Source organism: Pituophis catenifer, unplaced genomic scaffold (assembly GCF_029215685.1).
Source record: "Pituophis catenifer annectens isolate HBS135680 unplaced genomic scaffold, rPitCat1.0.hap2 SCAF_4, whole genome shotgun sequence".
NCBI lineage: Eukaryota > Metazoa > Chordata > Lepidosauria > Squamata > Colubridae > Pituophis > Pituophis catenifer.
In genome coordinates, this window is record NW_027256884.1 from 31,869,726 (window position 1) to 31,894,110 (window position 24,385).

General features: G+C 39.8%; 1 protein-coding gene across 2 annotated transcripts in view; it reads right to left on the reverse strand.

Moving 5' to 3' along the window:
• Window positions 1–132: 132 nt before the first annotated feature.
• GRTP1 (growth hormone regulated TBC protein 1) overlaps window positions 133–24,385 on the reverse strand; it is a 34,809-nt gene continuing 10,556 nt past the window's right edge. For both annotated transcript variants that reach the window (XM_070943188.1, XM_070943189.1), the window contains exons 4-8: window positions 17,698–17,822; window positions 13,829–13,925; window positions 2,532–2,704; window positions 2,244–2,429; window positions 133–427 (exon numbers count right to left, since the gene is read on the reverse strand). In XM_070943188.1, the coding sequence (XP_070799289.1) occupies window positions 338–427; window positions 2,244–2,429; window positions 2,532–2,704; window positions 13,829–13,925; window positions 17,698–17,822 (671 nt within the window). In that variant the 3' untranslated portion in view covers window positions 133–337. The remainder of the gene's footprint in view (window positions 428–2,243; window positions 2,430–2,531; window positions 2,705–13,828; window positions 13,926–17,697; window positions 17,823–24,385) is intronic.

Below are 24,385 nucleotides of genomic sequence, written 5' to 3' on the forward strand. Positions count from 1 at the left end.
AAAGAGAGATTAAGTGGAGCACTCATTTTCTAAACAAGGATCTCTACTTAAAGTCCAGAGCCTTAACATGGTTGCAATTCAAAAAATGATAGCTTCAAATATACTTTATTATATAGTTTTGTATTCTGTTATTACAAAAATGTCTGAAAATATATAGTCCATTTGTTGAAAAGGGATTACATCTACATTACATTTTATTTACATAATAATTAAAGTGTTTGTGCTTTTTTTTTTTAAATAAAAAAAATCCCATTGAACACAAAGTCTGGGGCTAATTAGTGAAGTGTCAATGGCAGCCTGAGAAAAATTGTATCTGAGCAAGTGAAGGAATGTTCATTTATACTGAAGCAGTCAAATTTGCTCTACACGTATCTCGTAGTTTGTTTATTGTAGTCATTCGCAGACTTCCAGGTTCCGTAAATATTTTCTAGAATTGAAAATTAAAGTATTAGCATACACTACAATGCAAGGAAATATCTGTGTGTTTCATGGTACAAAACGAGCAGAATCACATTGATCAGAAAGTGCAATGAGTCAAATCCCTCTTTCTAGAATGGGATTCATCAATTATTAAATAATTATAAATTATTACATTTACAAAGTTCCATCCAGATTATTACATATGAGCATTAAGAAATATTAAAGATTCACTTGCAGTATATTAGTACATGAAAACTAGTGGGTCTTGTACCAATTTGGTCAGATAGATATAGGGCTAATTTTCCTCCATAGCTAAATTTCCATGTTTAGACGCAGTCCACTTCTAAATGCCAGTTAAATTTATGCTGCAATTGTAACTTTCTCAAGGTAATCAGGCTGGCCAAAAATTAGATGGGTCTTAGAACTGACCCCATCAAAAGTTTAGAGAATTTATATCTAACCCCAGAGATTTTTAGTTGACTCAAAATAAGGACTTGTGCTTAGGAATAATTGGAACATTATATTACATTCAAAAATACTGAGTTTCAAAAAAAAAAACCTATAAAGAAAACAAGTAAAGCAGCAATCTTATGCATGAAAACTCCTTTCAGAGTGAAAGTGGATAAAGACATTGTCAGTATCCATAAAATCATATATGGTTTATATGGCATGTAGGAAGATATTTTGTTTCTCCTCAGAATGAATGACCTTGGGGATATCCGCTAAAATTAAAGGGAGATTCAAGATTTAAAGACATTCATTTGCACAGCATATTGTTCAACACTTGAGCTTGCTGACATAAATTGCAGTGGCCATCAAAAATTATTGTTGGAGGGAAATTAGACAAATTTATACAAATCAGTCTATTGGTAATTACTAAGCTGGATGGTTGCATCTTGACTCAAAAGGAAGCATATTTTAAATACCAGCTGCTGGACAATAAGAAGACTGTTCCTCACTTGTTCTTGTTTGGAGATTTAATTTGCCAGAGTGAGATAGGATGGGGAACTAAAGGAATCTTACTCCAAGACTCTAAAGCTTGTAGAAAAGGAGAATATCTCAGGTTTCCAGATATTTTTTATTATTCAGTATTTATTTATGAAACATGGGGCTGCTCCTCATCTGTGAAATAAATTATATGGCTCTTCACATTGTGTGAAGCTAATTGAAACTAAGATGACACTTAACATCCCTAGAGGAAAATCATGAATATAAATGAATGGTAGGCTTTACTGAAGCAAAGTGACTTTTCAAAAGTCAGGGCTCTTGTTGGGTTAAAAAAAGTTCCATAGAAAGAATACCAATAAAAGTAAAATGGGATCTATTATCTGTATATCCTTAGCTGTTTTGGTTATGCGAAGATGAGAGAAACGGTGACTCTACAATGCTATGGATCATTTCCAGCACGATCTGTGCCCACTGCCAAGAGTTAGATACTGATCAGCTCAAGATTGTCTCACTTTCCATCCTTCCAAAGTCAATAAAATGAGGATCCCAGATCGTTGGGAGCAATATGCTGACACACTAAAACACTCAGAGTGCTGTAAAGCACTAAGGAGCAGTATATAAATCTTAATGCTATTGCTAATTTTATTCGGGGCAGGGTGATAGTTGGATGGAGCTGTTTTGTTTTACATATTTGTCTGAGCAGTTCATGATCTCTTTTTTTTGTTGTTTTTAATTATGAGCCTCCCAAGGTTGTTAGGCATTGTGCAGCCTACACGTTGTATGACTAAATATAACGTATTTCAGGCTTAAACAATCTTATGAACAACAATATCAATTTTTATAGCAGATTTATAGTTTTCTAGGGTGGCACTCACCTGCATAAATATGTGACACTCAGTTACAAATGGTCCTGTAGTAATCTGCTTAAATTTTTCACAGATTTCAGGAAAATTTTTTGCTTCCAAAATGAAATCTTGGTGTTGCTTAATTAATGTTAAGGCCACGCGAAAAATTATTTTTGATCCTTCATAAAACAAACAGTCCCAAATTCGGAGCACAGTCTGTAGAAGAATGAAATTAGTTACTGAGTGTATGAAACACATGCACTAGAATTTGGATAATTATATAAAAGGCGATTCAAGTTGGTGTCAGTTCTCACTTGCCTCTACTGGAAGAATGTCAATGAACAAACATATAAACCAACGGGATGCCACCAAAGTCCACAAGTTGCCATGTTTTTCCATTAATTCTGCTACAGCTGGATTCTTCATTTTCACAAGGTGTCCAAGAACATCTTGATCTATTTTCAGACCCATCATTTCAGGACTATAGTAATCTTCAGAAAGATGAAACAAAAAATTATGTTATCACAATACAATTTATTGTATTAAATATATATATGTTCTGTAAGAGATATCTAGCAGTAAGAAGGATTTCTCCTTCCAAAGCTAATTTGCATCTTGTCTGGTCCATGGGTCGTCCTGTGAAATTATGAAATTCTACTAGGACAGCTGAGAAATAGTATTAAAAATTTTTGACTGAGGACAATTTGCAAGAAAAACACACTCCAATTTCCTCTCTTCATGGACATGAACAGAGAAGAAAGGCTAGCAAGAATAGATGATACTGGAAATAGTTATTTTTTATTACCAGCTGGATCTCAACCAGCATGAAATGAATTTCCAGTCTGACAAATTTTGAAGTTATAGATGTTGAGTTTCCATAAAACTACAATTTAACATCTTAAGGAAAGTATGTTCTATATTGAGGAATACACTGGCATGGCACATCTAGCTTCAAGGAGCACACACACAAAAATATTCCATTGTAAATCATTTTTCTCCATACTGTTATGAGAAAATAAAATGGTAACTCCAATTCTTAATAAAGACACCAGATGGCGCTACATTACTTGGCATACTTTGCCATGCAGTAAATTCCAGGTTTCCGTAATCTTTCCAGGATCTGTTGAAAAAGAACAGCAGTTGCTGCTTTCAGTCTCCAAAAGCAGAGCAAAAACCACTGACCAAAGCTCTTTGCATGAATAATGAGGCATTATTCCAAACCAGTAGAAATGCGACAAGATCAAGGTTAGACATGCCACTACTTTGCTTTCTTGATTGTACAATAAGCCAACTCTAGAGAAGGATTTTTTTTCTTTAAATCGTTTATATAGCTGTCCATCTTCTAATCGAAAAGTTAAAACAACATATAAAATCATGTTAAAATTATAAAACTAAACACATTAAAAACAACAAAAATCTGGTGCCAAGTCAAGCTTCTAAAAATATGATCCCAAGCGTTTGAGGGAAATGCTAGAGCAACAAAGCTTTATGAACTGCTCTGGAGGGTAGAGGCCTGTTCCAAGGGGCAGGGGCAGCCTCAGAAAAGGCACACTTCCTAGTTTCTATCAGATAGCAATATTCAGGGAAGGGATTAGAAGTTGACCTGATAGAATGGGTAGCTGTCCCTTAGTCCCGCAGATGGCCTGGCTCTGTGCCACATGGAGCTTTAAAGGTGATGACCAGCATCACCTTTAAACAGAGGTGGGCAAACCTGGGGGGGGGCATTACTCTGTGCAGTGCTGCAGTCTGGGTGGTCTTCAAAATTGAAAATTATAAAAAGAAAACATTACAAGATTTCATTCTGCAATAATGTATGGCATTTCACTACATCACATACCTACATGGAACATTGCCTGTGGGAAATATAAAAATCTAGTGGAATACAGTGATGAAGCATTTCTGAATGCTTCAGTAACAAAACTTTCAAATACATAATTCTGGGTTGCATCTGTTTGCCATTCTCAAGTAATCTGCTGCAACAAAAATTCCATTTCAATATTTTACTGCACTCGCAGATTAGGATAAATAGCACAGAAGCACTGAGAATTACAACTAATAAAAGAATACCATTGAAAGTCATAGACTATAAAATACATAAAGCCTTCTATCATTTATTAACTTTATACTCCACCTTTTGTTCAGGAGCTCAAGCAGCCTACACAGTGTACAGTCTTCCTACTTAGTGTATCCCCATGACAGCCACACAGAGGTTAGATTAACAGAGAAAAATTGTTCCAAATTTGCTTTCATGGCAGAAGGAAATTAGAGCCACGGTTTGCTAATCCAGCACCAGGTCAACTTTTAAACAGGATGCAGGAAGTGATAGCATCCATATATGCTGCTGGCTGTTACCTTTCACCCAGGTACTACTTCAACTGCAATGTAAAACATACATCAAAAACCAACTATCTAAAAGAATGTATTCTAATGGTAACAGAAGTCTCAAGAAGTACTAAATCACTAAACCATTGAAAGCTAATTTAAACACATAATCACAATGCAAGAAAGAAAAAGGGTTTTATTCTGATACTAAAAAATCAACATGGGTGTCAGGAAAAAAAAGTTCCATAGCTGAGGAACCCCCCAACTTCTTAACATTCTCCTTATATCCAAGTACCCACACTAATGAATCAGCTCAGTATGAATGTGTAGACTGTTTTAAAATGGTATATGCAGCACTATTTTTCCTGCAGTTCTACATAACCAGGGAAAAATATTAGTACAAATGAAGCACAAACCAGAACTTAATTACATTATCATAATACGGTATGAAATTCAGTTTTCTACTTATAATAATAAAATAGGTAAAGATAGATAATGAAAAGAACTATCGGTAGGAAAGTTTTTGCAACTAAGGCTTTTATAATCTCCTGAAGCAGCCTGTATTTTCAATTTCTTTTTATTAACATTATTGCTTATTATTGATCAAAGCCTAAAGTACCACACTAGCTTATTATTTTCTATATCTTTTGCATGAATAAATTCAAATCTTAAAACAGCTGAAAATTCTGACATGCAGGAAAGCCTTGGATCATCTTAGCTGAATAACCTGGAAAGTTTATTTACATGCAAAACACACATATATTTAAAACACTAAGGATGTTCCAGTCCTTGTATTTATACAAATAAATCCTATAGCATTTCACAATCTGATGAACTGTGGCAAGACCCATTTTGAAAGATGGATCTTAAATTGCTACATATGGTTCATCCACAAATAAAGGATTCAGTCTATATAAAAAGTCAATAAACTGCAGCCTTCCTCTATTTTTAACCATTCTTCTCAATCTATTCATGGTACAAAATAAGATTACATAGGATGTATCCTCTTCATTTCTTATTTCCAAATCTTCAATCCTTCATTTCCTTATTTAAAAAAAAAAAAATCAGGATTTTTTAGCAAAGCAAAATAACCCACTGCTTTGTTTTAATCTGGTAAATTGAAGGAGGGCTGTCACAAGCAATTGTGTTGTACTACAATTTTAAATCGAGTTTGGAGTTGTGGGGGGAGGGGGGAGGGAAAGGAAGTTATATGGACACATTTGTATATATTGCATGCAGCAGTGGAAATATGTATGCAGAGTCTACAGCCTAACAGAGTTACAATACATTTCCTTTGGAAATCTCCTCTGCAGAAATGGAAGTGCGTGCAGAGTTTTCAATGTTTTAAAATAGAGGTATAAACTGAAGAAAAGAAAAGCAGAAATAATACTTTTCAACTTCAGTACAAAGAGAAGAGTGGAAATAATCTGAGATACTGAAATATCATCGGTTGTGGCAAACCTCCTTCCCAGGCTGAAGGAAATCAACAATTAGCATATGACCTGAACATGTTTTACTGCAGGTTTGAAAGGAAACTACAGCCATCTTTCTCCACAACCCACATCTCAGACACACTAACAACAGCCAAGCCTCCTACAACTAACCCCATCCCATTGGGTTCACAACCCCTAGTGATCACAGAAAAGGAAGTGCAAGACCTATTTCACAGACAAAAGTCAGGAAAAGCTCCAGGCCCAGACAAGATAACTCCTTCTTGCTTAAAAGTCTGTGCTGACCAATTGGCCCCCATCTTCACCTGTATCTTCAATAAATCACTAGAGATGTGCTATGTTCCTTCTTGCTTCAAATGCTCTGCTATTATACCAGTGCCGAAGAAGCCCACCATCAAGGAACTGAACAACTACAGACCAGTTGCTCTAACATCTGTAGTTATGAAAACCTTTGAAAGGCTAGTGCTGTCTTACTTGAAAACCATCACTGATCCACTGTTAGACCCCCTGCAATTTGCATACCAAGCAAATAGATCAACAGATGATGCTGTTAATATGGCTCTGCACTATATCCTACAACATCTTGAATCTCCAAAGACTTACACAAGGGTCCTCTTTGTAGTCTTTAGTTCAGCATTCAACACCATCATTCCAGACATTCTTCTAACTAAGCTAAACCAGCTAGCAGTACCTGAACACACTTGTAAATGGATCATAAGCTTCCTAACAGACAGGAAGCAGCAGGTGAAGCTAAGCAGAATCACATCAGATACCTGTACAATTAGCACAGGACCCCCACAAGGCTGTGTGCTCTCTCCACTTCTATCTATATACCAATGACTGCATCTCAAATGATTCATCTGTTAAACTACTGAAGTTTGCAGATGACACAACAGTGATCGGTCTCATTCTAGACAATGATGAATCCGCATACAGACGGGAGATTGAACAACTAGCCTCGTGGTGTGACCAGAACAATCTGGAACTGAACACTCTCAAAACCGTAGAAATGGTGGTGGACTTTAGGAGAAACCCTCCCCTACTACCACCTCTTACAATACTAGACAACACAGTATCAACAGTAGAGACCTTCAAATTTCTAGGTTCAAATTTCTCACGACCCAACATCAAAAACGTCATCAAAAAAGCACAACAAAGAATGTTCTTTCTGTGCCAACTCAGAAAGCTCAAACTGCCGAGGAGCTGCTGACACAGTTCTACAGAGGAATTATTGAGTCTGTCATCTGCACCTCTATAACTGTCTGGTTCGGTTCTGCAACCCAACAAGACAAACATAGGCTTCAGAGGATAATTAGAACTGCAGAAAAAACAATTACTGCCAACCTGCCTTCCATTGTGAACTTGTATACAGCACGAGTCAAAAAGAGATCTGTGAAAATATTTACAGACCCCCGCATCCTGGACATAAGCTGTTTCAACTTCTACCCTCTAAACGATGCTATAGAGCACTGCACAACAGAACAACTAGACACAAGAACAGGTTTTCCCAAGAGCCATCACTCTGCTAAACAAATAATTCCCTCAACACTATCAAACTAGTTACTAAATCTGCATTACTATTAATCTTCTCATCGTTCCTATCACCCATCTCCTCCCACTTATGACTGTATTACTGTAACCTTGTTGCTGGTATCCTTAAGATATATATTGACTGTTTCTCTATGATTATCATTAAGTGTTGTACCTTATGATTCTTGACGAATGTATCTTTTCTTTTATGTGTACTGAGAGCATATGCACCAAGACAAATTCCTTGTGTGTCCAATCACACTTGGCCAATAAAGAATTCTATTCTATTCTATTCTAAACTGAGACACAAAGCAACAGTTGCATAAATTACATGCCACTTTGAAGACTAATACTGTTCCTTTAATGTTAAGACAATAGAGGTTCCCAATGTTTTCACTTCAGAGTGTCTTTAGTGTATTAGTAATTTTTTTAAAGCATCCCTAACTTCTAATTTACACATGGTCCTATAGATATCAAATATCACTGTGTTATTTCAGAACAGCTCTAAGTGTTGGCTGTGTAGCCCTACAATACTCAGCACAACCAGCAGTAATAGTCTTTCCTTCTACTTATGGGAAGGATTCTTCAGATCTCCAATAACTTTTGTTTATTTTTGTCCGAATCTTTTCCAGTTCTGCCAAATTGTATTCTTCTTATGATGCAGTGACCAGAACTATGCACAATACTTTAAGTATGATCTCACCATAATTTGCAAATCTACTACATATTTAGGATAATGATGATAGTAACAACACTTGAACATCATTGGGATTGACAAAATTATCATCAGTCAATTGCAAAAGCAGTTGAACAGTTTACATCCTGCAACAATTCCTTTAAAACCATCAAACAACATCTGCCTATCCCATTAACAACAACAATTTAAAGGTTGATATTTTCATCAGTCAGTCAACAGTGACTCCCAGTCACCTTCATTAGCATTTATTACCAGTCCATATTCCATCAATGTATTAAAAATGGATTTTTTGGGGGTGCACCAACACATACTGCTTTATTTATACTGACTCCATTTGCCATTTAGAAGGCCATTTAAGTTTGGAGAGATCTTTTTAGAGCTCTGCACAACTGCGTTTTGATTTTACCGCCTTGAATAGTTTGGTTTTATTAGCAAACATGGACACCTCACAGTCCAACAGGAGCTCCAGATTACATAAGAATTGAAAACCACCACTTTCTGTATTATGTGCTTTTCCCCAGTACGAGAACCGACCTTTTAATCCAGAGGTCTTCAAACTTGGCAGCTTTAAGACTTGTAGACTTCAACTCCCAGAATTCTCCTTCTGGGAGTTGAAGTCTACAAGTCTTAAAGCTGCCAAGTTTGAAGACCTCTGTTTTAATCCAACCATTTCTATTTTTAACAGATGCCAATCTGGAGAAGTACTTATTCCATGGCAGCTCAGTTTGATCAGAAGTCTTAGAAGAATTTTTATAACGGCTTTTTTAAACCCACATGAACAATATTAACTGGACAATCCTTATCTCCCTGAATTTTTATATCCTTCTAAATGTTTGAAAATTTAGTGAGACAAGACTTCTTGCAGAAGCCATGCTTTTTGGCAAATCTTTCTTCTGCATATTCGCTAACTTCTTCTTTAATATTCCTTTGAGTTATTTTCCTTGAAACAGATGTTAAACTAATGGGATTTATTTCCTTTACTGATCCTCAAAGACATACAAACTGGGTCACAACGGCTATTTATAAACCCTGAGAATGGAGGCTAATGTTAAATAAAAGCTTTATATGTTTTTTTAAAAGAACAGCAATTTCATTATTAGGTTCTTGAAGAATTTCTGATTGGATATTATCTGCACCTGCATATTTATTTTTTATTTGTCCATTTAGTTTATGACTTTCTCATTGTTTTCATTTATCTCAATTCACCTGACATACATTCCAAAAAGCTTTGGTTCAGAAATCTGTTTTAAGCAGTGAAGATAAAGGAAATAAAGGATTCAATTTCAATTTCCCTATCCTCCTTTAATATATCCTGTTGTCAACTTCCTACTCTGAATATAGTTGAGGCCTTCTTCTTTTCTTTTTTAAAGAAAGTGCTTTTACAAATTAATACTGTCTACATAGGTTCAGACTTTTTCAAACTACATAATCCCCACCCAACCCCTGCTATGCTGTCCTCATGGGTAGTTGAGGATATTCCTGGAACAGTTGAGTGAAGAACACTAGGAATATTTGTCTGAAATATATAATCCCAGCAGAGTCACCCAAGATCCAACTCTCCAATTCAAGCAAGCAGGTACCTATATTGGGTTGCAGCAAAATAGGGAGCTGCTGAGACAGGAGATGACTTCAGTGACAATGGCAAAGGCGTCATTTCATACTACATGGGAAAAGGAAATGAATTTCACAAGGAAAAGCATATGAATTGACAATATAATGCCAGATGAAAGCAGTCAGATGGCAGTCAACACACTACTGAAGATAAATTCTTTCAGAATATGCATTTTTATGACACGATTATGGGTTTCTCCTTGTGGCTGCTGCCATGCAGAAAAAGAAAAACCCAAGCTGCAAAGACAAAATTGCAGCCTCAACATAGGATCATTCATTTAGAAACCGTTCAAAGTTATGACAAAACTGAAAAAGTGACTTACAAACGGGTTCTCATATTTATGATCATCATAGTATCTCCTTAGTCACAAGAGCACAATTTAGATGCTTGGCAACCGGCATGTATTTACAAAGCTTGCAGCCTCCCAGGGGCACATGACCTTCATTTATGACCTTCCCAAGAATTCTGACAAGCGAAGTCAATGGAAGAAGCTGACTGTATAATGACTGCATTGGTTTGCTTAATGTCCCCAACAAAAAAAGGTTGTAAAAAAGTTGTTCAGTGACTCACTGAACAACCTCATTGCTTAGTAAGCTTAGGAAGTTCTGGTCCCAATAGTGATTGTAAATCGAGGATTACCTGTAGAAACATGGAACGTAAGACGCATAAACATGGCAAAACTCAACACAGCAAAAGATGAAATGAATCAGTGACAGGTTGATATCATAGACATCAGTGAATTGAAATGGACTGCAATTGGGCACGTCTAGTCAGAAAAATCATACTATTACTCAAGACATGAAAAACAAAGAAAGAACAGATGCCTATGGCAAGAACAGATCTTGGCAATGGTACAATCCATGACCAAATAACATTAATTAGACTTTCCAGACAATCCTTTGATATTCATCCAAGTTTGTACTTCAACCACTGATGCAGAAGAAAAAGTTTTCTTCACATGCAAGCAAAATAGTGCTTAGGATCATCCAATGTATATTAGAGTCCTATTTGCAATGAGAGTTACAGTTGCTCAAAGGGGTGGGTGGGTTAAAAAAGGCTAAGGAATAGCTAAGCCTAGAATCTCTCGTTGACCTAATGCAAAACCCATACAAAGGTGAGGAAGCCACAGTCTATGTCTGTGATGGTGAACCTATGGCACACAGAGATGGCATGCAGAGCCCTCTCTATGGGCATGCATGTTGTCGCCAGCTGCTCTTCTGGTTTCCGGCACACGCATACGCACTGGCCAATGCCGGAGTCCTGGAAACTCAAAGACCAGCTGGCCAGTGCGTATGCGTGTGCCAGAAACCAGAAGACTAGGTGGCCGGCGCACACATGTACACTGGCCAGCTGGTCTCCGAATTTCCTGGGCTCTGACCCACGCGCATTCTGGTTTGGACACTCGGTGCCAAAAAGGTTTGCCATCAATGGTCTAGGTGGAACATAACAAAATGGAGTAGATATTAAGATTAAGTAGATATTATGCTTTTATTAAGACTAGATTAAATATCCTATCACCACATATGTTGGAATATAGATTTGAAAGGATTTTTATCCTACAAAGATTTAATTCTTTCAATATCAAAATTGGATCAATGGATCTCATTTCTAATAATCTATAATTTTTATGTAATAGTTCACAAGTATTTAATCTGGTTTATTTTAAAAATGTATCAAACAGATTTAATTTCAAATATAAATTTTTGCCATCTGATATACAAACGTGGTTCTTGTGCTGGTCAAACTTCTAGTGGTAGCTTCTGAAAGCAGCTAATGAATCAAATAGGAATAATGGAATTATTCTGGACACATAGTTAATAGTTAACCAATGCTAAATGTTTTCCTTAATGTAACATAACCAGTCTAGTGTAATAGGTTCTGCAATATCTATATTCCATTTCATGTTTACTTTAACTGTAATAGATTTACAGTATATAGAAAAATAAACTCCATCTAATTTTTCACATTCTCTCCAAGCTTATTCATGCAGACACCTACCTCATGAACTTTATAAGTAGATTAGATTCTAAGGATGAAATATAACATTCTGGCAGTGTATCATCCCTCATCCTGTTGAATGTGATATTTTTTACTAAATAAGTCATAAAATATTTTATGTCTTCCATCTGAAAGACATCATATAACTTATCCAAATACTACTTTATGCTGCCATCCAAAAAACCTCCTCCTTACTTTGATAGTACTATGGAAATGAATTAGTAATATGAAAAGCAGCATCAGTTTGTCAGATATATACAAGCAGATTACGGAGCCTATGCTAACACCCTATAAAACTTTCTTATACTGTGTTTCAAAAAGCTGTAATGTACAACAGTTTTCTCCAATCTTGGGCAACTTTTATGTATGTAGATATCAACTTCATAATTCCCAGCGGTGGCCAGGTTACCAGGGGAATTCTGGGAGTAAAATGCCCAGGTCTGATGTAGAGCAACAAGGACTATTCCAAATTAGAAGACTTCAAGTCAAGCCAATGATATTCCTCAGGGCAAATGCTTTTATGCTCTTTGAGTAAACTATTTTGCAAATAGTCCAACATAATCTATCAAAATTGGCTATTTTAACAAACCATTGGCTTCCAATCACTGTTCTGAATCATTGCATTTGAATCATTTAGCAGTTAAGCTATTGTCATCAATATATTTAGAATGATCACCTAATGCATTATCTAGCAGTCTGATATATGAAAAGCTATTTTAAAGTTACCAGATCCACTAAGAGCTCCAGCTGATCTATTTTAACAATTATACAAATGTCTACAAACATTTAGAAGAGCAGCTCTGGTTTAGCTCAGTTTTTTCAAATCATTTCTCATAAAAATGGTAAAATATCAGCTGACAATGGACTGCAGATAAACCACATAATCACATAAACCTTTCTGCATGGACTCTGCACCTTATTTCCCTACACAGAGCAAAGTTACACTGGAAACAGTCTCCTTTTTTAAAAAAATTGATCACAAAATACAAAAAATGTCATATTTATTTTGTATATAGGTAAACATTAACTTAAGGAACACATGCAGTAATTTGCAGTTTCTGACATGAATGTGCTGTTTGTGTAAAATGAATAAATTGTCAACACAGTACTGATGGTACATCGTATACATTTAGACTTCTGGAATCCAAAATATGTCTATATGAACAGCAAAGTTAGTTCTATCCAGTCGGGGGCTGCTGCCGGTTGTAACAATCAGTTCGCTCAGAACAGAAAATGTGAGCACGCATAGCATCAAAAAACCGGCAATTATATAGGACAGTGATGGTTAACCTTTTTGGTGCCAAGTGCCCAAAGCATGCGAATGCACGCACAAATGTGCACATGCGTGCTGAAACCCCAAAAGGCAATGTGAGAACACCCTGCACATGTGCCAAGCCCCCTGAACATGCGCCATGCCCCTGTACAAGCATGTGCATCCCTGCGCATGCACCACGCCCCCCCTCACCCATTTTTGGCTTCCAGGTTGGTGCAGGAGGCTTTCCAGGTCCAAAACGGGGCGCAGGGGGACCTCGTGCATCCCCACATGCACCGTTTTGGCTTCCAGGTTGGTGCAGGCGGCCTTCCAGGCCCAAAATTTGGTGTGGGGGAGGAACTTGCATGCACACGAAAATGCAATGCAAGTGCCCCACCCCCGCACACATGTGTCCCCTGTATGCGCCCCACCCTCCATGTATGCACAGCAGAGACCCAAAGACCAGCTGGCCGGCGGGAGACACGCGCACATGCGCAGTGGAGCTGGGCTGGTGTGCCTGCAGAGGAGGCTCTGCATTCCACCTTTGGCACGTGTGCCATAAGTTCGCCATCATGGATATAGGACATGATAGTGCCAGGGTGGGTGGGCAGGGCCAGCTGCTGGTCGGAACTACCGGTTCGCCTGAACCAGTCCGAACCGGCAGCAGCCCACCACTGGTTCTATCTATTAAACACACTTAAAGGAAACAAGAGACATAGAAAATGAATTGTGAGGTGAGAGATTCAGACATACCAGGTAATATTCGGCCGATGAGTGCATCTAATAACCAAAACGATTCCTCCTCATTCCTTGTAATAAGAATCAAGTATCCAGCTATGAAATTCATGCCCTGAAATAAATATGCATTTCCTATTTATTTCATGTCAAAAGATGGAGTCAAAATAATGAAATAAAGAGAAAAAAGCAAATCATTTTTTATTTATTTCCATTTTTAATGTCACACTTAAAAATCTTTCATTAGTTAAGCAGTACAGGAATTCTTTCTACTTTCTTCCTCTCACATATCCAACAGAAGCACTTTGGGGAGGGGGGAGGGTGGGAGGATTAAAAGGGTTTGATGGAAAGTAGATTATAAAGATTATATTATAATCTGATATAACGAGAAAGGAAACACATCTCTTTGGGAACAGGGGCAATTTAAAAAACGGCTCTGCTATCAGTATAAAATTTGTCTTTGCCCTATTATGAGCTTATAGACTGGTGACTATGCCAATATTTGTTTATTTGTCATATTTATATGCCGCCCTTCTCCCGAAGGACTCGGGACAGCTCACAAAATAAGCAATCCAACAATAAATAGAATTAAAATGGTACAATCCAATTTAAAACCCCAAATCCCCAGATTAAAATACACAGCAGATCAGGGAATTTGCTGAAAAAAGCCATGTCTTTAGGTCGGCGCGGAAGGTGTATAGATAGTTTCTATATACTTATGCATTTTTACAAGTCAAAAATTACTTACTTATATAGTTTTATAGCCGAATGCTGTTTTGAAATGTATAGTATACCGGGGACATAATAATAATGTTAGAAAGAAATGTTTAGCACATAGGGGGTGGTGTAAAAGGGTGGTAAAGTATTATATAATGTGATATTAATTGGGATTTCATCTTGCAGAAGCCATGGGGGGAGGGGAGGGGGAGGGGGGTTGGGGGGGGGGAAATTGTATTTGAAAAACTTTTTCAATAAAAAAAAATTACTTTGCAACGAAGTTGAGTAATGCTGTAACTTTTTAAAGTATTAAATGTCTGAGCTGTACGTTTTAAAATATTCAGGAAGAGTAGTATCACTTGCATTCATTTAGATTTAACCTTTAACGCATCTCCAGTTTCTCATTGTCTTTTTAATTCTCCTAGCTTTTATTTCACTAATTGTTCTTGATCTTTCCATTCAATTCTAAAGCAGAAAGATTATACTTTTCAAAATTTAATTTTATAAACAATGCCAGCTTAAATTCAATCAAGACAAAAAAAAATAAAAATGGCAATATTATTTTATGGAACATTTCAGGTCATTCAAACAGAATCAGCTGTTCTCCTAAGTTTCCAAGTTTCTTAATAATCATCTGTTGACATGACATTGCTTTCTTCAAACAGTGCCTCCCTTCCCCCCCATCTCTTCTTTCTAATCTATGAAAAGCCAACAGCCAGTATAAAAAGTGTTCCAGTTGTGCTGCTAGTTTGCTTGACAATAGCAACCATGGTGACTATTTGGCATTTGGCTGCAGGAACTACTAAAGTCTACCCCTCAGAGGGTGTCTGAAGAGCAAGTGCATTTATTAACCATGCACGCCAGTACAAAACTCTTAGTACTGTTGCAGAAAACAGCAAACCAAGCTTGTCCAATTCTTTTAAAGGAATGCTCACTGCAAGATTCCCTGAAATAGGTTAGCTTTCAGTCACATTAACATTTCTGTACTGGGAACTAATTAAAAATTCCTTAAACATAATCTTAAATTACACAGAATCATATACACTCTATTGCTTCTGAAAGGGCTATGTACTTGGGACAATCGGCTGCCTGCAAAGTACAACATATTTTATCCAGTTGAAAAAGCTTCAACTTCTCTAAAGCACATAATTGTCAGAATTCCTCTAATTGATGCACTGATTTGCCAAATATTTTGGAAAATAGTGGATCTATTTTGAAGAATATAGTAACAGCGTGTTCCAAAGCTAAAGTCACCATCTACTGAAATTATATGATGGTAAAATGAATTCATGATGGTTATTCTAGGAGAGATAGTAGTTTTCTGTTAACAAGCCTAATTTGGACTACCAGACCAGCTCACCTGGACAGTATGGCTTTAAGACAAATCCTTTCCTCTTATGAACACTCTTTTTTTTCATATTTTCTGCCTTTCCTTTGAGGAAAGTGCAAGGCAATCAAGCATTGTCAGTCATTCATCCATTTAAAATAGCTGTCAGCACTTTCTTAAGGGGGGAACATACAGGCCAACTAGTTACTTGGTGGGGAGAATTGCCTTCCTGTTGCATCCTAAACAGAAAAAATGTTTCATGCACAGAAAGTTGGTTCTCTACCTCAATTGGTTTTGTTAAGCCTCTACTGCAGGAGAGAACACAGATTGCCTCTCATATTCTCCTTCAGGGAAAATGCACGTTAGTAGGGGGGCATTTTGGAAAAGAGGAAGACATTATTCCATTAAGCTTCACCAATGAGAGAAATATGGCTCACCTGGGCAGGTGGAGAACCTAGATCTATCTTTTGCTTTACTGGTTTCTGTCAGATGAACTGATATTCCAACTGACAATACTGGCTAGGAATTTTGGTTATCATAGCCCCAATTTACATGACTATGCTAAAGGGACATCAATTGGGAAAGGCTGCTCCAAAACTATTTTTAGCCAGATTCTTTTCTACTGTATCAACAAGGAAGCAACTCTACTGGTACAAGGAACGTATGTATATAAAGTCATATTAGTCATGTGACTAGTCCTATTCATCGGACTTACAATCATCAAATGGTACAGCACAGGTCTCCTATGCTCCGCTCAATAATATTTATAAGCTCTTAAAATCCTTTTGATTGATTAACCCCAGTGGAAGAATCCTGTTTGTGGAATCTGAATTTTTAGAGAAGAAATAGGGATTTACTTGCTACACCAAAATGATGGTTCCTAATCTAAGATGCTGTTCAAATGCTGAGACCCAAAACACCATTCATGCATTTATTGTTTTCACAAATAAATCAAGGTGGCAAACATATCCAACACACCTTCCATCTCCTATTTTCTCCACAACAACCTTGTGAGTTGAGTTGGGCTGAAAGTTACTGGCACAAGGTCATCCAGCTGGATTTCATAGCTAGGATAGGACTTGAACTCACAGTTTCTTGCTTTCTAGCCTGGTGCCTTAACATTATACCAAACTGGCTCTCATCCTAAAAGGTTTTGGATTAAACTTAAAGTCTAGTTTGCAATCTTGATGTGATAATATCCATTCCTTTGAAATCTGTCAAATATATTTAATTATAATATGCTTGATCTGGTTTGTCTTAGCACATTATACACTCAATATTTGTGGGTTAGTCAATCGTGGTTTATTACGTAGGACAGAGTATGAACTTAACCAATAAGACTTGTTCCAAGTGATTGGGGTTTTAACTCAAATATGATCAAAAGTGGTAGAAAATAGGAGACAAAACTTAGAATGCATTCTTAATGACATGCTGACAGTGCCCTTCTTCTTTGCACATTCCCACTTGTCCGCTATCCCTTGTAACTGGTAGAGAGAGAGTTTATAGGTCTTGAGACATATGTGGCACAGTATGTCTTCTTAAACCCAGTTCCAGTGCTGGGTAGGCAGTTCTCAATCTCAAATGTGACTCCAAAGAGGTTGGAAAACAACTAGACTGCATGTCTTAAGCCAGGGGTCAGCAACCTGTGGCTCTGGAGCCACATGTGGCTCTTTCACCCCTCTGCTGCGTTTCCCTGTCACTCAAAATATGCGTCAAACCCCTGTCTTAAGCTATTGAAATATAAGTAGCATTCAAGACACTACAGGAATAAAATTTAATGACATGAAGTTCATTTGCTATTATTTTCTACCTCAAAAATAACATATTTTTTAGTATTGCATACCTGGCAATATCCCACAGATGGATTATGGTGCCCATATGCTACTAATACATTGTAGAGTGTTTTCTGTAAACAGGGAACAGCAGTTTTGCGGAACTTTATATTATCTGGAAATGTCCTATTTATGTCTATGAAAAAGGAAACATGTTAAAAATTAATCCATGGAACCAAGTTTTGGGAACTGAATCAAATTTATGCAGGGATTTATGATTAAACAAATGATAAGACAGATAATATTTTGCTCAAAAGTAAAAACATACATCAAACATTTTAGAAAAATTCTAGTTGGCTTTGTTTTTCTTTTATCCTACAAAATCCATCAGTTCTCGCCAAACTGCACTTCTAGATGCATCCTAATGAATAATTCTTGAATGGAATTTAACTTCAAATAAGAAAAAAGAATCATAGAATTATATTATAAAAATATACATTTCTCTCTCATTTTTTTTGCAGTTTAATTACATTTACTGCTGCACCTTAAATACCAAAACCAGCTAAAAAAATATACATGAAATTAAAGGACTGAGAAACCTGCCTCTGTTAAACTGATATGTTTCTGTGTCAAAGTCATTTAAAAATAATTTCCAATAAATTCAATAAAATTTACTTGTTTGCAATCACTCTAACTTTAAGAAATGTATCAATCCTAAGAACTAAGAACTGAAGGGATAAAGGGACAGCTAAAATATAATTAATTTTGGCTCAAGTATCAAGAATTTTCCATCATGCTCTTCTTCCTCCTTTCCGCATTTCTGGGCATGCCAATTCTTCAAGTAAAATAGTTTTGCTTTGATTGTGACCAAATCTGAGTCCCATTTAGTATTCTAATTCTCCCTTTAATAAAGACATGAAAACTTAAATTAGCAGGCACTGAAACTATCCAGAGCACCCTGCAGGTTACAGTAGGTATAGGAAGCAGTGGTGCTTGTAGAGACATTTAAACAGTTGTATGTTTAAATCATACTCATCATACTCATTTGGGACAATGGTTTTTTTAACAGCTGCAGATTTCCTTAATGACAGTTGAAAAAAGTCATAAAATCAGATCAGTCACACAATGACCTCTTAATGACTTGCACAACTTATGGTTGTAATTCCAGACTCAATTATGGTCACAAGTCAAAGTCAAGGGCTACCTGTGTCCCTATAAATACATAAACCAAAACCAAAGTAAAATTCAGGTAGTTCTCGATTTACGACCTCAATTGAGCCCAAAATTTCTGTTGCTAAGTATTTGATTCGTAAACTGTGCGTGGATATCGACTGAGGCGAGACTAACTCAACACAACTGATTTAATGTTAACAACACAAGTAACCAGAACGCTTCAGAAAAACATTTACAACAGAGCCGCTATTTATATACCGGCTGTCACACAGGTCTAGCCAATAACAAACGCCTGTGCTTCCCGCCAAGAGAGCTGTCATCTTAGTAGACAATCAGAAATGCCCCCTGGTTGCTGGCGGCAATGGGGCAGAGGACGCTACACTCCTTCCCCCTCGGATGGTGCACGCGTAGTCAGACAAGTACGCTGGGCGCCTGCATATTCTGCTGGAACGTCGCAGTTCCGGAGCGGATGGTTTGATGTGTGGCGGGATTGATGTTGCCAGCCCTGGCTTCCCAGTTTCCTTAGGCATCAGTGGCCTGGCCTCGCTCAGAGACTCCAGCGGTGGACGAATGACTGGATCCACAGGTACATCAGCCGATAAGGCTGCCAGAGAGGAGGGAGTGCGGGCCATGTCTCCGGCTTGGAAGTTGTTTTCGGACTCCGCCACCGCAATTAGTCTAGGTTCTGACCCGACTGGGGCTGAAGGGGAAACAAACAGTCGCCCCCGGATCTGATCAATGTGTCAGCGCCAGCTTCGACCATCCTCGAGCAAGATCCTATAAGAACAGGGTGCTGTTATTTTTGAAATTTGACCTGGCAGCCAGCAAGGCTCCCCCCCATAATTTCGGGCATACACTTGGTCCCCAAGGTTAAAGGTCCTGACCCTACTGGTAGAGGCCAAGGGGGTATCTGTTGCATAGTTTGGGTGTAGCCTGTCCAGGGTTGTTCTGTGGAGACGGCCCATGAGAAGTTCAGCCGGACTGCGGTTGGTTGTTGGACAGGGAGTGGTGTGTTGTGCCAGGAGATATTTTGTGATCATCTCCCTCCAGTTGGCTGATCCCAGTCTGGACAGGACGTCCTTGGCTGATCTAATTGCCCTCTCAGCCCATCCATTGCTGGCTGGATGAAACGGGGCTACTGGGGCATGGCGGATGCCCAGTTTGGCCAGGAACACCTGGAAAACTGCAGAGGGAATTGTGGGCCGTTGTCTGAAACATCAGGTCAGGCAGGCCATGGGTAGCAAACCATATGCAAAGGACCCGGATTACAGCCTCTGATGTGGTGGAGGACATGTGAGCTAACTCTACCCACTTAGAATAAGTGTCAACAGCTATTAATATGGTCTGTCCCTGGAATGGCCCTGCCAGGTCGATATGTAGGCGAGACCAAGGGCTCCTAGGAGTTTCCCACTCCCTGGAGGGGGCTTCCGGGGGAGCCGGGCAGGATTGTTGGCAGCTCTGGCATCCTCCCACCCACTGAGCTATGGACATGTCAAGGTTTGGCCACCAGACATAGCTGCGACCCAGGGCCTTCATGCGGGCAATACCCGGGTGTCCTTCATGAAGGCTGCGTAATATGGGCATTTGCAAGGGGGGAGGAACCACTACCCTGCATCCCCAAAGAAGGCACCTCCTCAACACAGACAACTCATGCTGTCTCTTCTCAAAAGGCCGGAATTCCTCGGGGATGTGTCCTCTAGGCCATCCCTGCCACACCCAATCTAAGACTTGGGCTATCTTGGGGTCTTTCTGCGATGCTTTGGCATGTCCAATGTGGTAACAGGAACCTCATATTCGTCCACTAAGAAAACAGGTGCACCTGGGGCTGGGTCAGATACTGGCAAGGGCAAGGGACAGCGGCTGAGGCCGTCGGCATTCCCTAGGGCAGTGGTTCTCAACCTGTGGGTCGGGACCCCTTTGGGGGTCGAACAACCCTTTCACAGGGGTCGCCTAAGACCATCCGAAAACACATATTTTCAATGGTCAATGGAATAATTTTATGGTTGGGGGTCACCACAACATGAGGAACTGTATTAAAGGGTCGCGGCATTAGGAAGGTTGAGACCCACTGCCCTAGGGCCTTCCCAGGGCGGTGTATAAGTTGGTAATTATAGGCAGGCAAAAACACTGACCAGCGAGACAGGTGGGGGGGCATGATTTGGGGGGTCTGTCTGTCTCCAGACAGCAACCCTAGAAGGGGCTTGTGATCAGTGAAAAGCTGGAAGAAACGGCCATATAAATAATCATGGAACTTTTTGACTGCTGACACAATAGCCAAGGCCTCTTTATCTAGCTGGCTATAATTGCGTTCAGCAGGGAACAGAGTCCTAGAGAAGTAAGCTATGGGAGCCTCAATCCCATTTGGCAGTGAGTGGCTCAGAACTGCGCCAACGCCATAGGGAGAGGCATCACACACTAGTGCAAGGGGAAGACGGTCAGAGTACTGGACAAGTACTGCATCTGAACTAAGGAGGTCCTTAACAGCAGTAAAGGTGGATGCCTGCGCTTTTCCCCATCACCAGGGTGTCTTGCTTTCCAGCAACCTGTGGAGGGGCTCAGCGACAGAAGCCTTGTGAGGCAGGAAAACACTGTAAAAATTAAGGAGGCCTAGAAATGATTGTAGCTCTGCCTTGCATGTGGGAGTTGGGGCCTTCTTAATGGCCTCTACTTTAGAAGGTGTGGGGTGCAGACCAACTGCATCAATTAAAAACTCCAAGAATTCAACGGTGGGAACACCAAATCTGCATTTTGATTTTTTAAGTTTGAGGCCTGTCTGCCTAAAACGGGTGAGGACGAGACGCAATCGGTGGAGCAATTGGGCCTCGCTAGTTGCAGAAACCAAAACATCATCAAAATAAGGGATGACACCAGGTATACCATGCAACAAATGCTCCATGAGGCTCTGGAATAACCCAGGGGCCACGCTAATTCCGAATTGGAGGCGGCGACACTTAAAAGCCCCTCTGTGGGTGACGATCGTTTGGGCGGCCGCAGTGGCATCATCCACAGGCAGTTGCTGGTAGGCCTGGGCCATATCTAGCTTAGTGAACATGGTGCCCCGACCCAGGGAATGTAGGAGGTGTTGGACTACAGGAACTGGATAGGGGTACGCTTGCAAGGCCCAATTGAGGGTGCATTTAAAATCCCCATAGATGCTAATAGATCCATCGGGTTTGATTGGTATGACAATGGGGGTCTCCCACAGGGAGTGGTCTATGGGTTCCATAACCCCTTGAGCTACTAACTTATCCAGTTCCTAGTCTACCTTTGGGCGGAGGGCAAATGGCACCCGCCTGGGCTTGAGTCGAATAGGGGCCACTTGTGGGTTGAGACTAAGGGAAATAGGGGACCCTGTGTATTTACCTAAGGTATCATCAAAAACCTCGGCAAAGTCGGTGGTCAGAGCTTCAAATCCATCTGTGGATTTGCCGGAAACTGAGAGGCCTAAAGCCTCGAACCAGTCTAGCCCAAGTAAACTGGGAAGGTGACCCTTGACTATGATTAAGAGGAGGTGACCAGAAAAATTCCCCTTCTCTACCCAGAGGATAGCCCATCCCAAAACGGGATGGCCTTCCCCTGATAATCACGAAGCCTGGTATAGCAGGCAGAAAGGTGAGTTTTAGGTAGTGTAGGCAGTAGCTTGTGTAGGGTGGTTCAGGCAATGATAGACTTAGAAGAGCCCGTATCCACCTCCATTTGGCAGGGAACACCCTCTAGCCTAACTGTGAGGAAAATTTTTTTCCTGAAACCTGAGGAACCCTGAGTGGTCGACACTGCAGGGTGGGCATCGTCTCGAAAAAATGTGAAACAGTCCTCCCGGGGCCTGGCTGGACCCCACAGGGGTCTTCTAATGGAACGTTGGTCCGATGCAGATCCGGGGTCCGGTGCAGACGCGCAGCAGACTTTGGCAAGGTGGCTTTTTTTTCCCGCAGCGCCGGCAGATCACAGATTTAAAACGGCAAAGGGAACAGGGGTGGTTTTCGCTGCAACCCAGGCAGGCAGCTGGTGACGTCTTCTTCCCTGGTGCCCTCTTTCCCAGCAGGGATTTTAGGCGGTTCACTTCAGTTTCATCATCGGTGGTGCCATCGGACAATTCTTCATCATAGTGGACAGTAGCAGCATGGCTAGGCGGAACTGCGGTATGTGCCCGGTGCATCTCAGCTGTCGACTTATTGGACATTTCCGATGCACAGGCTTCATCGATAGCAATTTGAAGGGTAATGTCAGTTCATGCTAAGAGACGCCGTTGTAAACGGATGTCCCTTATACCACACACCAGCTGCTCCAACAGGGAGTCATCCAAATTGCGGAATTCACACTCAATTGCTGCAGATCTGAGGGAAGTCACATACTGGTTAATGGATTCTCCCTCCCTTTGGAGGATTTGGCGGAAAGCGTACCGCTGGGAAATGCGAGAAGGAGCCAGCGCGTAATGAGCCCGTAGTTTGGCCAAAAGAACGTCCCAGGGCACTGTAGATACGAGCTGAGGTGCCAACAATGCCCGGGCAGTTGTGAATATTTCAAGGCCACAGGAATTTAAGAAATGGGCTCATTTCCTGTCTCTAGAGAGCCCAGTGTAATCATTTGCCTGGAGAAAGCATTCAAAACGCTCCATATAGGCATCACAGGATTCTGTGGCAGGCTCGAAACGGGCGAATGTGGCCGGGGTAAACATCGTAGCGCGGCAGGGACAACGGTTGCGTACCTTGAATCTCCTCAGTCGCCCAAAACCTCATCGCCAGTGTTTGATTCGTAAACTGTGCGTGGATATTGACTGAGGTGAGACTAACTCAACACAACTGATTTAATGTTAACAACACAAGTAAGCAGAACGCTTCAGAAAAACATTTATAACAGAGCCGCTATTTATATACCGGCTGTCAGACAGGTCTAGCCAATAACAAACGCCTGTGCTTCCCACCAAGAGAGCTGTCATTTTAGAAACGCCCCCTGGTTGCTGGCGGCAACGGGGCAGAGGACGCTACACTAAGCAAAACATTTGTTAAGTGAACTTTGCCCCATTTTACAATCTTTCTTGCCACAGTTGTTAAATAAATCACTGCATTTGTTAAATTAGTAACAAATAAGTGAATCTGGCTTCCCCATTGACTCACAAAAATGGATCACCTGACCCTGGACACTGCAACCGTCATAAATATGAGTCAGCTGCCAAGCATCCCAATCTTGATCATATGACCGTGGGGGTACTGCAACGGTGGTGAGAAAAATTGTCATAAGTCACTTTTTTCAGTGCCATTTTAACTTTGAATGGTCACTAAATGGACTGTTGTAAGTCGAGAACTACCTGTAGTTTTTTTTCTTGCTTGTGAACCAGTTGGCACATTTCCAGGAAATTGATCTGTATCCCATAGGCTGCATGCAACTATTTACATTCTAGACCATGACTTTCTGATAACTCAGTTTTTGCCTGTAGTTCTTGTCCTTGTATATTTTTAACATTTTCTCAGCCTTGTTAGCTTCAGCCGCCTCAACAAATATTTACTCCAATCACACTGTAAGATGCCAGATACAAAGGCTTTGGATAGTACTCTTAATTGTTTCTTGAGGATACTTGCTTTGTAAACA